This window comes from Neolamprologus multifasciatus, chromosome 11 (assembly GCF_963576455.1).
Source record: "Neolamprologus multifasciatus chromosome 11, fNeoMul1.2, whole genome shotgun sequence".
Lineage (NCBI taxonomy): Eukaryota > Metazoa > Chordata > Actinopteri > Cichliformes > Cichlidae > Neolamprologus > Neolamprologus multifasciatus.
Genome location: NC_140449.1, coordinates 36,181,189 through 36,199,771, shown reverse-complemented (window position 1 = coordinate 36,199,771; position 18,583 = coordinate 36,181,189). Strand labels below are relative to the sequence as shown.

At 49.2% G+C, this 18,583-nt stretch overlaps 1 protein-coding gene across 5 annotated transcripts in view; it reads left to right on the top strand.

Moving 5' to 3' along the window:
- Nucleotides 1-6,910: 6,910 nt before the first annotated feature.
- Nucleotides 6,911-18,583, top strand: part of dennd4b (DENN/MADD domain containing 4B) — a 29,066-nt gene continuing 17,393 nt past the window's right edge. For 2 of the 5 annotated variants that reach the window (XM_085175959.1, XM_085175958.1), the window contains exons 1-2: nt 6,914-7,070; nt 17,891-18,247. In XM_085175959.1, the coding sequence (XP_085032085.1) occupies nt 17,910-18,247 (338 nt within the window). In that variant the 5' untranslated portion in view covers nt 6,914-7,070; nt 17,891-17,909. Of the gene's footprint in view, nt 7,071-13,297; nt 13,742-17,890; nt 18,248-18,583 lie in introns of those variants that run through there. The other 3 variants (XM_085175955.1, XM_085175957.1, XM_085175956.1) reach the window with 3 other exon arrangements.

Here is an 18,583-nt window from a genome sequence, read left to right as displayed (position 1 = left end):
TTTTAAACGGTAACTGTAACGGAATACAGTTACTCATATTTTGTATTTTAAATACGTAACGGCGGTACATGTATTCCGTTACTCCCCTACACTGCCCTTGGACTTGCATATATAGTTTTGACCCAGTTACAAAATCCAGGCCCAAACCCGAACCTTGCAGAGGTTGTCATAAGGAAGCCTTCTCAGCATCCAGCGAGAAGACCACAACCGGGGCTCGACTAGATTTGCTTTTGTGCATGAGATGAAGAAGTCTAATGTTATCAGTTGAAGACCTATTCTTAATAAAACCAACCTGATCACCAGTGATATCTGGTAATATGTGATCCAAGCGGAAGGCCAAAACCTTCGTCAAAATTTTGCGATCGGAGGCTTACTGCCGGTAATTTGCCGGGTCATTAAATGTACTCGGTAAGGAACCTATTTCTAGTGCCTCAAGATAAACTTTATCAAGACGGGAGCTAAAATATCAATATATTTCTTTATAATACTCAATCGGGAAGCCATCCACGCCTGGGATTTCCCAGTTTTCATGGATGAGATCGCAGCTCTGACCTCTTCTTCAGTTATAGGCTCATCCAGTCTTGTTTCTGTTCCTCAGAAAGAGGAGGTCACTGTAGACCTGAAAACAGATCGAGTAGAGTCCACTTACAGTCGTCAGGACCTTCTGAGTTTGGGATTACGCTGTGCAAGGAGCATTACATCGGACTACCACCACTTTCACGGCATTCCGGAGGACATAATAAGAGCTCCAGAGTCTCCGTGGTTGGTTCTTCCCAGCGGCAAGACAAAGAGGAAACGTAAACAAAGGAGGCAAAAGCGTGGCTGCAGGGCGGGCCCACTAGCTCGGCTAAAGAAACAGCCATTTAAGCCACCGCTTCCGAGTATTTTCCTCTCCAACGTCAGGTCCATAACCAACAAAATCGACGAACTGAGATTACAGATTGCAGTCAACAAGTGTGTACGGGACAGCAGCATAATATTGCTCACAGAGACTTGGCTGCAGCCATCAATTCCGGACTCGGCTATTGAGCTAGCAGGCCGCACGGTCCACCGTCACGACAGGAACGGCTACTCCGGTAAAAACAAAGGAGGGGGTTTATGCATCTACACCAATGACAGCTGGTGCAAAAACACAAACACTGCCATTGTTCCCCGGATTTGGAATATTTGACTGTGAAGTGCAGACCCGTCTACATACCTCGCGAGTTTACTGTTGTCATGGTAACGGCCGTGTACGTACCACCCGATGCTAATGCTAACTCGGCCATGGAGGAGCTGCACAACACAATAAGCAACCAGCAGAACTCCCATCCAAACGCAGTGCACATTATAGCTGGGGACGTCAACCATGCTGGTTTAAGGTCAGTATTCCCCAGATGTGAACAGCATATTAAATGTGCAACGAGGGAGGAAAACACACTGGATAAAGCCTACAGCAACATCCAAAAAGGCTACAGAGCAACCCCTCTACCACATCTAGGTTTGTCAGACCACATGCCCATGCTGCTGATCCCTGCATACACTCCCATTAGGAGAAGAGCCCCCCAGTCACAAAAACTGTGAAAACCTGGCCAGAAGGTGCATCACATCAGCTGCAGGACTGTTTTGAAAACACGGACTGGAGCGTGTTCGAACATCAGGACCTTGAAGAGCACACAACATCAGTGCTCTCATATATTAACTTCTGTGTCAACAGTGTCACTGTGGACAAACGTCTCCAACCAGAAACCCTGGATGACTAAAGAGGTCCAGGTCCTGCTGAAGCAACGTGACGCCGCCTTTAGATCCGGTGATGGTATGCAGTACAGCGCAGCCAGATCTGAGTTGAAAAGAGGCATCAGAGAGGCCAAGGCAGCGTACAAGAGAAGGATCGAAGACCACTTCAGCACCAACAACTCACGACAGGTATGGCAGGGAGTTCAGCACTTAACCAACTACAAACCTTGCAATACCACGTTGACTGAGGGTAACGCGGAGCTTGCGGAGGAGCTGAACCACTTCTTCGCACGCTTTGAGGTGAAGGGACCAGAGGCAGCAGCAGCAAAAACATCGGACAGCAGCAGCAGCCCTCATAGTGCAGGAATATGAGGTGCGGTGCACACTGAGGGCAGTGAACCCCAGGAAGGCCGCCGGACCAGATGGGGTAACCGCAAGGGTCCTAAAAGAGTGTGCAGACCAGCTGGCTGGGGTCTTCACTAAGATCTTCAACTCTTCACTGTCCCAGTCCTGCATCCCGCCGTGCCTAAAGTCAGCCACAGTTGTCCCACTGCCAAAGCGTACTAACATTAGCAGCCTCAACGACTACCGACCAGTTGCTCTAACACCTGTTATAATGAAGTGCTTTGGGAAACTGGTCCGACGTCACATCATGTCCTGCCTGCCACCCACACTCAACCCGCTCCAGTTTGCATACAGAGCTAACAGATCGACTGAAGATGCCATTGCTACAACGCTCCACACCACCATCTCTCACCTGGAAGTGCAGGGCCGTTATGCCAGGCTGCTCTTTGTTGACTTTAGCTCTGCTTTCAACACGATACTCCCGGACAAACTAATAGTTAAACTGCTGGAAATCGGACTTCCTTCTACCACCTGCCGCTGGATCAGAGACTTCCTCTCAGACCGTGTACAGAGAGTTAGAGTGGGGCCTCATCTTTCCTCAGCCCTCAGCCTCAACACCGGCTCTCCACAAGGCTGTGAGTCCCCTACTGTACACTCTGTACACACATGACTGTGTTAGTTCCCACCCAGACAACACAGTCATCAAGTTTGCAGATGATACCACCGTGGTGGGGCTCATCTCAGGGGGAGATGAGACGGCGTACAGAGCTGAAGTTCAGAGGCTGTCAGATTGGTGTGTAGATAACAACCTGGACCTTAATACCACCAAGACAAAAGAACTGGTAGTTGACTTCAGAAGGAGGAAGTCCGAGCTGCAGCCTGTCAGCATCAACGGGGAGTGCGTGGAAAGGGTCTCCAGTTTCAAGTTTCTGGGAGTGCACATAGACACAGACCTCCGATGGAGCTCTAACACCTCTGCGGTCTTAAAGAAGGCCCAACAGCGTCTCCACTTTCTGAGAATCCTCAGAAAAATGGACCTGAAGAAGGAGCTGCTGACCGTCTTCTACCGCTGCTCCATTGAAAGTGTGCTGACGTATTGCATCGGTGTGGTTCTCCAGCTGCACCACAGCACACAGAAAGGCACTCCAGAGGGTCATCAATATGGCCCAAAAAATCATTGGACATCCTCTTCCCTCCCTGAAGGACCTGTACAGCACTCGCTGTCTCAAGAGGGCACGCAGCATCCTACGGGACGGTACACACCCAGGACACCGGGTGTTTAAGCTGCTGCCGTCCGGCAGGAGGTTCAGGCTGCTGAGGTCCCGGACAAATAGACTCAAGGACAGCTTTTACAACAGGGCAACAGCCCTGATCAATGCAAACAGCTGACCTGACTGGCTACCTCGCTGGACTTTTTTAGGGGGGAGGTAGCAATGTTTAAAACAATAATAATATTTATATTTATAACAAGGTGCAATAATAATTAATGTGCAATAATAACAGTGTGCAATAAAAACACACTTCTTCTTCTTTTTTTATTACTAAGTTATTATACTGTGTTGTGTTGTTTGTGTTGCGTTGTGATGTGTCATATCGTGTCGTGTTGTGTTATATGTAGTGCCGACATAGGACAGTTTTCCAATTTCATTGTACTATTGTACTATGTATGACTGTGCAATGACAATAAAGAGTTATCTTATCTTATCTTATCCCTCTACTGCATGACTTTTTAATTTTTTGGGAAAAAAATATTTCTCCCTATTTTGGGGGAGCTTTAGGGTCCCTAATAATATATCAATCATAAAATTTGACACCCTGCCCCCCCCCAAACAGATATGGGTTTGTTGCTTCAAGGCAACACTGTGCGACAAGGGTAGTAAAATGCCAAGTTATTCTATAATAAGTTGTATTAGTACAACAAGGATGAACAAATAAATAAACAACAAATAAACAATGCAAACATTTCACAGAACAATAAAACACCAAAATACATCCAACATTTGACCGTAACCCCATGCACGCACGCACGCGCGCGCACACACACACACGTTGTGTTTCCATCACTTTTGGGGACATTACATTAACTTACATTCATTTCCTGGAGACTTATCCTGACTCTACCCATCACAAGTCCCTGCCTGAACCTTACCCTAACCCTGACTCAAGCCTTCACCCTAAAATTAAATGATTTACCTTGCAATTTGTCCCCATAAAGTAGGCGAGACCTCACAATGGGAGTGTGTAAACAAATTTGTGTCCCCACAACAATAAGTAATGCACGTCCACACACACACACAGCATAATTGGTATGGCACGGATCTGGCCCACACAATGTGCTTACACATGGCCCACATACCGCAAAGAATGACGGCCCTTTGGTGGCCCAGACCTGGTTTGCCAGAGGTGGCCCACACATGGGCCAGCACAAGGCCAGTTTCAGACACACTGGTGGTCCTGTGCTGGCCCATGTGTGGATTACCTCTGGGCCACCAAAGGGCCGTCATTCATTGCAGTATGTAGGCCATCTGTAGGCGATGTGCAGCCACGGGCCAGTTGTAGACACACTGCTGGCCCTGTGCTGGCCCAGAACGGTTTCAGCTCTGGCCCCAGATGTCAGACTAATGTGTACCTTAATCAAGCCATGTAATAACAACATGTGCCAGAACATGCAAAACGGTGCAAAAGTAACATGCCAAAACTCTCTTCAGACAGTGAATGGACTGATTTTTATATAGCGCTTTTCTACTCTCCCAAATTGCTCTATACAACATGCCACATTCACCCACGAGTGCCAAGCCACAATCAAGCCAGATATGGCATGCCATCACATAGACAGTGCCATCTATGCCAGGCCTGATGACATATGTCTTATCATGCCAAAAGTCGGCCAGCAGTGCCGACTTGATACCAGATCCTGGCCAGACCTGCTTGCTATGTGGGCACTAACACACACACAGACACAGTTACTTTACCAACTGACCCCTGAGCTCCTAAGTATCCCCCAAACCTCATTCAGGGATCCACTACTCTACTTCAATGTCACTCCCTGAAAGCTCATTGTCCTCACTTTCTGAGGACAGAAAGTGCCCATTCCCTTGGTTTCCTTCCATAAAAGGTATTTACATCGATGTCCTGTAATTATGAGTAGATTGTAAAGTAAAAAACATTGACTATGATCATATAAATGCAGACAAACACATCTCTACACTCATATGCAAATGCATTATAATGCCTGAAAAATTTTGGGCTAACTGCGCAGTGTTGCCTTGAGGCAACGAATGAAAATTAACAGTTTTACTGTATAAATAAATTTACAAAAGTAGAACAAACAATCAAATATGCTTCTTAACATATTCATGCACATACAAGTATTTTTTAATATGCATTTATTTTACTATAAACATGTAAAATAGTGATCTTTATCTTGCCTCCTAATGGAGATGTCCCTCATGCAGTGCAGCTTGCAGAAAGGGGTCCTCCCCCACCAAAATGAAAGTCACACCACCTTCAACTCATCATTTTATTGGAAAGAGATGTGTCTGGTAGCATTATTTGAAAAAAAAAGTTTGGTTTTTTTTGAAGGGCCAGTGTAAGGCATGAAAATGTGGTTTGTTGCCTCAGGGCAACGCTATGCTGTAGAGGGTTATCTTATCTTATCTTATCTTATTATTTTACTTTTCTTGCTGCTTCAGCTAATACTCTATCATTCTTTGTTTTAAGCCTAAATAAGGCATATTCCACCTTTTTGTTATAAATGTCATTCAGCTGGTGTTTATCATTTGAGTATTGTCTCGCTAAATCCTTCTCCAATTCGCGTCCTTCTTTATGTAAAGTTTTTCCCTTCTAGATCACTTTTCTTTTGTCGCATATGCGATTATCTGTCCTCTTATATGTTTAGACGCTTCCCAAACTGTGGCTACTTTATCTGTGGAGCCCGTATTGATTTCAAAGAAAATTTTAAGATGTTTGTTAACTCCTCACTAAAACTTTTGTTCTGCAACAACGTCGTGTTAAGCCTCCAGCGACCCGTCTTTGTTCTGTTTAAATCCGCACCTCTACCGTGGCATGGTCACTAACGGCAATGGCACCAATCTCACAGTCGACAACTGAATCGACCAAAGACTTTGATATTAAGGCGAAATCTAACCTTGAATTATTCCCTTGAACTAGGATTAACTAACCTCCAAATGTCTACTAGGCAAAGATCCTCCATCAGTAATCGAATAGCCTCTGTGTCCCTGGGTGTAGACCTTCCCCTGGGTCTTAGTGATTATCCCATCCATCACCTGGTTGAAATACCTGCTCCTCACGATCACCTGTTATCTTGTTAATTCTGTGAAATAAATCTGTCTCTTCTTTATTAGGTGCATAAATATTACACAAACACATCCGAACCCCATTGATTAAAGCTTCCAAGCATAAACGCGCCCTTTATCATTATATTTTTTCAGCAACACGAAGCTTAATTTTGTATTAATAACGATCAAAACACCGTTTTGTTTACTTGAATATGAAAACCGGAAATATATTCTGATGTTATTTTATTCAGAGTATTATTATATAAGTATATTTATGAACCCTTGAGATAGATATGTTTACCTGGTTAATCGGGTGGGAGGTGTCTCACAGGAAGTCTGTGTCGAGTCTGCGTGGGTTCTCGCCCACAGGTGTGAGAGTGACTGCTTGTCTCGCTGTGTTAGCACCTGTCCAGGTGCTCTGTGGTAGCTTTAATATATAATAACATTAAACCATATCAAATGTGACGATTGTGTTAATTAATATGGCGAAATAACGAGACTGTGGAATTTTGTTGTTGTGGTTGAGGCCATTTTAAATGATTTTATTTTGAAGGGGTTTACCGGAAGCTGTCGGCGCTGTTGACGCTGATTGGCTGCTTGCCTGCTGCGGCTCGTCGGAGCAGACGGACAAACATGGACGTCACATGTGAGAGAATGACCTGATCATGGACCGTAGAGCCCGCCGCGGGAACAACCAGCACCGACACACAGGTACCGGGGCCCGGAGGGGCCGGGGAGGACGGGCCGTGTTTCACGCGCGACTCGGAGCGACCGCCGCGCTAGCTGCGGGTGGAACTAGCTTAACGGAACCGCGTTTAATGTCAACATCTACAGCTGCCCGGTGTGCGAACCGCGAGGAACGGAACTGTGCTCCAGCGGGCCTCGGTGGGCTCGCCGTGATCCCGCTGTCCGCGAAAGCGGGTCGCGTTGCGGTAAACGCGCAGAACGGGACTCGAAAACGAGCGCACCCAGGCGGGCATTCTCCGTCCGATAATGGAACCCGGGTCCTGCTGGGGCCGCTCGGCGTTCCGGCGGCGGCCAGCGTCGGTCCGCGGGCTCAGAGAAGGCCTAACCCGGAGCCATGTGGCGGTTTCACCGTGGTTCTGTTTTCGGACGTTCTTCAGTCTCGGACCTGTTTATTGAAGCGTGGAAATGACGCGTGCAGAGCCCTGTCCGATAATGGAACCCCGCTGGGGATGTTGTGGAGGAGGTTTTGGATGTAGCTGATGTCCCCCCAGCACCAGCACCTGTCTGCACACCTGTCTGTCTCCTTGTTGCACCTGCGAGTCCTGTTCAGCGGGGGACAAATTAAAGGAAAAGCCTGCATGAAGGAAGCTGCTGCTGCTTCTGCATCACTCCTCCAGCTCTGAGCTCCAGCTCTCCACCATCATCCTCAAACTCCTGAAGGTAGACAGGGCCCTCTAACCTGCAGCCACAAAGCCTGAGCTCAGGTGAAATCCACAGAGGCTCCTTCATCCTCAGTCAGAGCCAAGCTCAGCTTCCCGTTTTTTTCCTTTAATTTGTCCCTGTGTGTGTGTGTTGTAGGTTTGCTCTCGTGGAGAACGAAATATCAGGTTATTAAGGTAAAACTGACAAATCAGAAATCGGCACGGTGAGCTCGATCATCTGGTTGCCGGTTCGAGCCCCGGCTCGGACAGTCTCGGTCGTTGTGTCCTTGGGCAAGACACTTCACCTACCGCCTACTGGTGATGGTCAGAGGGGCCGATGGCGCGATATGGCAGCCTCGCTTCTGTCAGTCTGCAGGGCAGCTGGTGCTACAACTGTAGCTGCTCCACCAGTGTGTGAATGTGAGAGTGAATGAATAATGGCATTGTAAAGCTCTATATAAATGCAATCCATTATTATTTATTATTATTATTATTATTATTAAAACTGATCAATACCGATCGATCAGTTTGCTGCTGATACAAACCGCAATCAATAATTCATATTTTCATTGTCCGGCGATTAAAGGAGGAAAAGTGAACACGTGAGCGGCAACAATCGAGGAAATAAAAAATAAATATTTAAAAATAAATTCAATAAAATATAAAAAAAGTGCAAAAACTCAAAATAACTGAAAGTGAAACGTTTCATGTAAGTCACATGACTTCCTGCCTGAGGCCTGGCTTGGCTGTGATTGGTCCGTGTGACTAGAACAGGTAAACACAGCAAAGCTGCTGCTGGCGTTTGTGTTGGCAGACGCGGCGGCGGCGAGGAAACCTGAGAGGCCTGCAGGACGTGTCGCTTCTTGTAAAGAATTTGTAGCTGCAGAGCGACGCCGCGGTCATGTGACGCATCACAAAGAACGCACTCGGGAGCGTGTCAGACGCTGATAACATACCTGCTGCAAGCAGGTGAAGGCTGAAAACTGCCCAGACTGTATGATGTCATCAGAGGGCGTGGCCTTGTAGCAGTTATTTAAATAAGGCTCCTGATTGGACGTCTGTGGTTTTTTTGGCAGGGTCGGTCCGGCTCGCAGGCGTGCTGAGAGGGGCGCTCCTGTTTCGTGTTAGAAATGAGACCTTTGATACGTGAAGGTGACCTTTAACCTTTACTCTGGTTACATATGAGGAGGTCATTATCATTGTAACCATAAAGGGGGCGTGGTCACATTCATCTTCATAATCTGACCTCCGGTGTAACACCTGGATGACCTTTGACCTGATTAACTGTAAATAGTGATGGACTGAGTAGCAGGTGACTCTGAGCCGGTCAGGAGCTGGTTTAGTTTTAGTGGTTTGTGGATGAGGACTGGTTAGTGCTGGTGGTGTAATGGGAGCGTGACGAGTCGACTGGAGTATAAACTGGAACGCCGCGTCTGCAGACTGCAGCTCAGCATTCCTCCTGTGATGCGTTCACTGCCTCCGCACTGAACTGGGACGCATGAGCGCCTCTGCTTCCAGGAGATTACGCAACGATTCAGCCTCCAACATTTGGACGGTTTCATGTCCCGAACGTTGCTGCGGGGCTGAGCTGACAGTTATGTAACGGGACTGGTCGGGCTGACCTCTGACCTCTGTCTGCGGGTCCTCCTGTGACGGGAGTGTTTTTGAACGGTCGCCACACGTCCGCGTTTTTAAAAAGGCCTCGGAGGTTACCTCGAGCTGAAATCTGCAGGGACTATTTTCAGCAGTGGACTGATCCACAGTCAGTGCAAGATGACTTCCTGTGACTGAAGTGGACTCAGAAGGGGGAAGCTGAACTTTGACCTCTGACCCTTAGCTGTTAGCTGTGCGTGGTGTCATGGACTCAGCGGTCTGAGCGTGCTCGGCCATGTTGGCCGACGTCCAGAGTTTTTTCCTTTAGATCGATTTAGTGTGGCCTTTTAGAGCAGAGTCTGAAAAATGACCTCTGACCTCCTCGACCTCGGTGGGGAGGTGGGTGTCAGCCATGTTGGAACAACAACATGCAGAAGACACAGCCTGATTGGTCTGATTCTTGTCGCTCTACACGGCGCAGTTCCTGCCCAACACGCACGCTGCACGCTCCCGTGGATTAGTTTGCTGCCCAGCGACCTACAGCATCACTGAACAGAGGTCAAAGGTCATTTTTAGTCTGTTGGACCATGCAGGAGTCGCTCAGTCAGGACGATCACGCTGCACACTCGGTGTTTGCCTGCAGCTGTTTTGAATCTGTGATTTTATTTTGAAAGGGTAGCATATTTGTTTTGGGTTGGTATAACTTCCTGTTTTAGGGCAGACAGGAAGTCTGACTGCAGGTTTGCTGCTTGGTGATGGTCAGCTGTTTGTTTCGGTGCTCTTCAGTTTTTATTCTAGCGGCTGACGCACCTGTGCACAGGTGAGCCTGTTTGTCCTTCAGTTTATTGCTGAGCGCACACACACACACACACACACACACACACACGCACACACACACACACACAGATCCTGTTTCAGGATGTCCTCTGTAATCCATTCCTGTCTCCTGCTGCTCTCTCGTGTCCTCCGTGTTTATCCTCCGGTTCAGGTGCTCACCTGGTCTCACCTGAGATCAGTCAGGTTAATATGACACTAACAACAACAACAACAACAACAACATGATCTGATGGCGGTTTGTAAGCAGCAGACACTGTGACGAGTAGCGTTTTATTTCCTGTGCTGTCATTGGTGTTTCCTGATGTCATCACTGTTATCCGTGATGACATCATCGTCCTATGGGAGCAGGAGCTGAGGTGTGAATGAAGCCGACAGCTGAAGCTTCGTCCTGCCGCCTGTTTGTGTCTCGGTTGTTCTTCTTCGTCACGGTTGCTGCATCATCATCATCATGTGACTTATTTTGGAAGCTGGCGGTGAGTCCTCGGAGCTCCGGCGTCTGGACGGACTAAATTTAGACTCGTGTATATGGATCTCCTTCCGTGCTGTCTGTGTGAGGAATATTCCGGATGCCGGTCAGAGTTTAAGGAGCAGCCGGAGCGTCGCTGACCGTCCCGGGCCTTTGTGACGATGCTTTAAATAGCTCGGCTTGCTGGGGGGCTGCGAGGGGCGCAGCCGAGGACGGGTCGGGATACGAGAGCGGAGCTTCAGTCAGACGCACTGAAGGCGACTCAGGTATTCCTCAAAGATTCCAGAGGAATACTGCACTTCCAGACAGAGTTATGGACTAAATAACTTTGCTGCTGTGGATTCTGAGCTCAGGTGAGCACAGACGCGTCTCACCTGTAACTGGATGACATCACATGTACGCACCTGTCCAGGCAGACTCCGCCTCCTTCCTGTGCTTGGAGCGGGACTGATGAGCACCTTCAGTGAGAGTTCACCTGTTCCCCTTTAACACACGTGAACGTGGTTAGCGACACGGCGCGGTGTCGTGAGGAGACTCGGTGACAAACTCATCGAGTCTCCGGCAGCTACGCGGCGACGGCGGCGGCTGCACTGTGGGGCTCTGAAGGAGGCGAGCTGCTGAGCTCAGCATGGCGGTCGTAATGAAGAGTTTGTGTTTGTTTTAAAGAGACCACAGAAGAAGAAGGCCGGAGTGACATCACGATGATGATGATGATGCCCGTCTGCTTCACTGTTGTTCTTCAGGAAGCTGCACATTCCTGAAGCTCCAGAAGGTTGGAGCTCGTTTGCTGGAGCAGGATCAGAAGTGCGTCCTTCACGATGACCTCACCTGTGCCTCAGCGAATCTCACGCACACATCAGAGGGTCGTTCTGAGGGCGGTCCCAGTAAGCTGCTCAGGCAGAGCGTGCTCGCTAACCTCTGATGCGCACTCTGTGGTTTTGTTCTGGTCGCTCAGCGAACTGCACGCCGCTGAGTGATCACCTGACGTTCTTCGAGGGTGCAGAAAGTAAAACGTGAGTGGGCGTGGTTCAGGTGCACATCAGCCCAGCTGATCACCGACTGTCAGGGTTAAAGGTCGGGTTAAATGTGTTTACGGTGTGGAGGTGAACTACTGAGCATGCTCGTACGGTTCCCTCGGCCTGCTCTCTGCGCCGTTCGGTATGACTAACGTTAGGTAGCGGGCGCCGCGGCCTCGGAGGGGTGGACGGGGGGAGTTTAATGGTCTGACAGGAAATAAAAAATAAAATCTCAGACTGGGACTGGACGCTTCCTGATTGGACACAGGGTCACATGCTCGCCCTAACAGACCAATAACAATAGTGTTCTCGTCACCGACGCTCTTTTCCTGAGATCTGATTGGTCAGCAGGCGATGGTTTCTTACCCGTCGATCTCTAATCTCAAACGGTGAGGTGTGCGGCATTGGTTACCATGGTGATGTACCTGGTAAGAAGTGAAGCACCTTCGTAACACCCAGAGCTGCAGGCAGTCATGTGACAGTGATGTCACTGAGGCTGCTGATGCCAGTGAGTGAGCGTGACGCCCGGGAGACACAGAGGCGCTGTGATTCAACAAACCCCGCCCCCAGTGGCTAGTACCAGTTACCAGTTAACACACACACACACGCACACACACACACACACACAGACACACACACACAGACACACACACACACACACACAGACACACAGACACACACACACACACACAGACACAGACACACACACAGACACAGACACACACACACACACACACAGACACACACACACACACACACAAACACACACACACACACACACAGACACAGACACACACACACAGACACACACACACACAGACACAGACACACACACACACACAGACACAGACACACGCACACAAAGACACACAGACACACACACACACACAGACACACACACAGACACACACACACAGACACACACACAAACACACACAAACACACACAGACACACACACACACACAGACACACACACACACACACAGACACACACAGACACACACACGCAGACGCACACACACAGACACACACACACACACAGACACACGCACACAAAGACACATGCACACAAACACACACAGACACACACACACAGACACACACACAGACACACACAGACACACACACACACACAGACGCACGCACACAAACACACACAAACACACACAGACACAGACACACACGCACACAAACACACACAGACACACACACACACACAGACACACAAACACACACAGACAGTAGACGTGGTAACCACCACACATCCCACGATACGATATTATTGCAATTTTTAAAATATTTTGCGATATTCAGATTCTGTACATAAAGGTAAACTTTATCAATATTCATTTTCTCTAATATCAAAGTCTCACACTCAGTCTTTCTCTCATTTCAGTTTGATTGTTGACAAACTGAACGGTTTGTATTACAGTCTAGTCCAACTTAACTGAATCAACCATCTGGTACAATTATAGCTATTCTGAACTATGCAGTTTATGAAAACTATGCAGCCCCTTCAGCAACTGAAGAATTTGAAAGTAAATTAAAACAAAATATAATTTTACATTAAATAAAAAAGTTTTAAACTTGATTAAAACAAAACATGTCTTACATTAAAATAAGTAAACTGTCATGTTTATTAAACACATTTGGACAGTGAAGGAATGTCAGGATTCTTGCTCAGAAAAAGGATCAACATGCTCTGAAGTCAGAGCACAAAAACCTTTTTGTAACAAAGTATCGATTTCTGCTGTCCCTGTATCCATACATTATTAGCAAACAAAATATCACCATGCTACACAGTATCCATTTTTCCCCCCACCCCTATAAGACACACACACACAGACACACACACAGACACACCCACTTCCTGTTTGCTGTCACCTCTTCTTCGGGGGAAACAGAGCGCTGCTTTCACACCTTCCTGCCTCGGCGCTCACACTGGAAATGAAAGCTCTATTTTTCTCCCTCGCTGCACCGCTCACTTCCTGTGGCAGCCGCTCGCTCTGAGGTGCTGCAGCGAGCGAGGCGTGTGACTGGCAGCTCGTCAGCCTGGACGCACGGACCGATCCACGATCACAGTAAGAGCCCGTTTGTGTTTGTTCATGTGTTAGGCTTCGTCGCGCTCGTGGTCAGTAAAACCTCGCCGTCTTCTTAGCTCGGCACCTCGGCGCGGTCCCGCCGGAGCTGCCAGATTGGTCGGTTTGGTGATCAATGCGTCGCTCAGCAGGAAGTGAAGCGTGGAGTCTGTGAAAGTTAGAGCTCACACACTCCTCTCGCACACTCACGCTCACACACGTGCAGTAAGGGTCCTGACTGTTTGAGCTGAAACACCTGAGCCTCACGTGGGCGGAGCCAGGCATCCACAGCTCAGGTGATTGGCCCAAACAACACCCCTGACATGTGGCTCACATCACCTGAGCCAGGTGTGACAGGTGATCAGCTGATGTTTGGTTTGCACAGGTGCAGATGTGACGGTGCTGGGATAGGAGCAGATGGAGGCAGGTGATTGGCCGTACCTGCAGGTCAGATCTGATCAGGTGTGACTTCCTGCTCGTGGTTCCACGTTTGTAGCACATGCTTTCGTGTATTTTGTGACCTCATCACACACCTGTGTTACTTTCCCTCACGCCGTATCATCGCAGCGTTGACCTCTAACCAGCGTCAGGGAGCGTGAGAAAACCAGGCGCTTCTTCAGGTGTGCGAGAGAAAGCGCCGCTCGCAGCGGAGGAGAGGTTCCGGTTTCAGCTGCGATTGGGATTATTATTAACCGTTTCACTTCCTCTTAGGTGCTTCACTTCCTGCTGCGCTCGAACAGTTTGTTGAAATGTTTGAGGGACTCTGTTTAAAGGTCAGAGGTTAGACTGCTGCAGAGGGCGGCCCGACACCGACAGCCCGCCATGTTTGTGCGTTTTAATGACAACAGGTTAGGCGAGCTTGCTGTCCAGAGAGGCGGAGCTCTGGTTGGATGGGAGGAGTTTGCTCCACCCTTTTGTCCAAACTGCTGGAGACAAAAAGCTCAAATGTAAAAACCTCAGAAGTGACTTAAACTAACGGGTGATGTCTGTGTTCCTGAGGTCAGAGGTCAGAGTGTGTGGTTGTGCTGAAATGCTCCTCACGCTTGGCAACAGCGGAGATTTCAAGGTGTTTGATGCTGGTGTGTGAGGAAATCTGCTGCTGCTCTGGGATTTCCAGAGTGTGTGTGTGTGTGTGTGTGTGTGTGCGTGCGTGTGTCTGTGTGTGCGTGTGTGTGTCTGTGTGTGTGTGTGTGTGTGCGTGTGTGTGTCTGTGTGTGCGTGTGTGTGTCTGTGTGTGCGTGTGTGTGTCTGTGTGTGTGTGTGTGTGTGTGTGTCTGTGTGTGCGTGTGTGTGTCTGTGTGTGTGTGTGTGTGTGTGTGTGTCTGTGTGTGTGTGCGTGTGTGTGTGTGTGTGCGTGCGTGTGTGCGTGTGTGTGTGTGTCTGTGTGTGCGTGTGTGTGTGTCTGTGTGTGTGTGCGTGTGTGTGTGTGTGTGTCTGTGTGTGCGTGTGTGTGTCTGTGTGTGTGTGTGTGTGTGTGTGTGTCTGTGTGTGTGTGCGTGTGTGTGTGTGTGCGTGTGTGTGTGTGTGTGTGTGCGTGCGTGTGTCTGTGTGTGTGTGCGTGTCTGTGTGTGTGTGTGTGTGTGCGTGTGTGTGTCTGTGTGTGCGTGTGTGTGTCTGTGTGTGCGTGTGTGTGTCTGTGTGTGTGTGTGTGTTTCCACTGTTGCACATTAAAACGGGAACTGACTGATGAAAGCAGCTGTTTCAGCTGAAATTTCTGTGATAACTTCCCGGCTCAGCAAACACAGGCTGGTGCGTTTGATTTCAAGACCAGGGCGCGCCTGAGGTCACATTTACCCCTCAGGTGTGTGCGCTGTGTTTACACGAACACGAGCAGATTCTACCTGTGAACTCGAGCTCCGAGCCCGAGTTCACCTGGTTCAGACTGGGTTCATGAACTGGTTCAGACTGGGTTCATGAACTGGTTCAGACTGGGTTCATGAACTGGTTCAGACTGGGTCAGTGCTGGTCTGGACTGTCAGCCCACGCGTGTTCCTGTGTCACGGAGCTGAATGTTTCTGGCTCATGTCTGACTTTAAACTCGTCAGGCTTCACGGCGTGCACCGGGCCTGTGTTGGTCTAACGGTGTCAGGTAACAGTGTTTGGGGGTTTTTCTTTCCTACTAAACGGTTATTTTGTCACCGGGGGAAGTTGTGTCGTATCTGCACAGGGTGAAGTATTTTAGTGTTTACCACAGCAGCTGACTGTGACTCACCACAGCTCAGCTTCTCCTTTTCTTATCCGAGGTGCTGCCCGGAGCCCCGTCCCTCCCCCGGGCTCCCGTCCCTCCCCCGGGCTCCCGTAGGTTAGATAGTTCATGTGTGATGCGTGCGCCATCATCCAGGTGAGACGTGTCATCGAGAGCTTCCTCTGAAACATGAAGAACTCAGACTTGTTTCAGTCTCAGCGCTGAGCTTTACTCTGCTTTAGATCAGCTGTGAGGCGTTTCTGACTCTGAACCTGGTGACAAATATGAACGAGAAGCTTTAACTGGGATTTAACTGGGATTCTGCTCCTGGAGACTGGTTTGGTTTTCCTCTGGGTTAGGATTCATCTTGGACCTTGGCTTTGGACCAGTTTCAGGCCGGTTTAAACTGGTGTGGCGAGCTCCTGTAGGCGGGTCCATCTCTTCGGCGTCGCTGTGATGCTGGGATGGAAACTGCTCGGTGGGCGGTGCTGAGGGGTGGAGGTGTGTTTGTGCTCGGTGACGATGGACAGCAGGTTTGTGTTAAAGAGAGAACGCCGTGTTTTATCACCTCGCTCGTCACGCTGTGTGACGTCATCGATGAACAGGAAGCAGGTCGCCTGTCCGCTTCCTGTTTGCCAGCTGACCTCTGACCCTCCGATTGCTGCACTTCCTCTCACTTTCACCCTGCGATGACAGCGACGAGCGCGGCGCCGCCCTGCACGGCTGAATATCTCGTCCTCACAGAACAGGAAGGAAAGCAGCTGTTTGGACGCGTCTGCTGACATCAGCTGAGGAAGCGAGCGTGTCATCAATAACCATAACGCTCTGATGTTCTCAGGTGACACAGAGACGCTGAGCGTTTATGCTGAGGTGGCTGAAAAACGGTCGTTTTAAACTTGAAGCTGTGATCGGAGTTTGTCCAAACGCCGTCGCTCACGCTGACGTTTCCCGGGTTTCCCGAACGCAGCGCTCAGCTGGTCTGTAATTCATGTTAATATCAAATGATTGTTTACCTGTGCACGGCTCTGTGCGGCGCACTGTGGTCATGTGATCATGTGCCTTTTAAATCCATACTAACCAAACTCGGCGCACGGCTGTGCCCGCTGATGGAGATGTCCTCAGGTTGCCTAGCAACCAGCTAATCACAGAGCCCAGTGCTGTAACGTGAACATCAGTGACATCAGCAGAATCAGGAAAAAGTTTTATTTGTTTGTTTTTTCTTTTTTGCAGATTAATTTTCTCATTATTGTTTATTTGGATTTGATGGTCCGTTCACTTCCTGTCCGTTCACTTCCTGTCTGTTCACTTCCTGTCCGTTCACTTCCTGTCTGTTCACTTCCTGTCCGTTCACTTCCTGTCCGTTCACTTCCTGTCTGATCTGAATGAGCAGTGATGTGTCGAGTTTTTAAATCGGGTTCTTCGCTGTGACGTCACGTGATGGCGTGAAAACATCAGTGAGAGGCTCCACAGCCAATCAGAGCAGAGAGAGTTTACAGTTAGAGAAGGCTGATTTCAAACACACACACACACACACACACACACTCCTCGGTTTAATCACACGTTGCAGCAGAATCGGCGTCGGCGTTTACCGTCACGCTCCGTCAGGGCAGATCTGAATCCACACAGCAGCCTCTCTGCTACTCTCTGATTGGTTGATTCGGGGCTGCGACCTCCAGCACATCGTGTGTCAGATTTAAGGTCCAGTAATAATCTCATTTAACTAATTTGAAAAAGTAATCTATTACCCTGGAGCGTATCAGATTACTGTCGAGTTAGTGTAAATAACGGCGTTGGGCCACGCCTGCTGGTGATGTCACGTTTGCAGTAATGAAAGTATTTTCTGTTGCTGTTCATCTGCAAGCTGCTTTGCAGCCCGCCTGCTGTCCGGCTGTGCTGACCTTTGCTGACCTTTGCTGACCTTTGCTGACCTTGCTGACCTTTGCTGACCTTTGCTCTCTGTCCTGCAGTGGAGGATCGACAGGAAGCATGACTGAGGAGAAATGTCCCCAGCTGGTGGACTACTTTGTAGTGGCTGGCCTGGACCCCGCGGGGCCGTGGAGGCCCCTGGACGAGGACGGGAAGGCCGCCGCCGCCTCCTCGACGACGTCCTCGTCTTCTTCCTCGACGGGCCGGGCGGCGGAGCCCGTGACGGACCTGGTGGTGATCGCCCGCGGGCTCGGGGAGGACGTTCCCGAGGGCTTCACCTGCATCGAGAAGACGCTGGGCGGACACTCGGCCGAGCTGAGCGCCGGCCTCATCAACAACCCACACCTGTACCTGTGTTACCGCCGGGGGCGGGACAAGCCGCCCATCCTGGACCTGGGGTGAGACGCACGTTTGTGGTTACGAGCTGTGATTAAATCCTCAGACTGGTGCCGGCTGATTTTGTCGTGTTTGATCGATTCAGAGTCGAAGCTGAAAGAAAAAATTCATTTTTGTGAGAATTTAACATTAAAAACATTCGACGTGTTTTATTTTGCATCAGCTGTAATAATAAGAAATCCTCTTTGTTTTTTAGTGTGAAGATTTTCCTAAACATCTGTCTGTAACAGCTGCAGCGTGCGAGGCTCTGATGCAGCTGCAGGGCGGAGCTTATTAAAGCCGAGGTTATGTCATCTACAGGATTATGTAATGCAGCGAGCACGCCGTCGTGCTCGCTC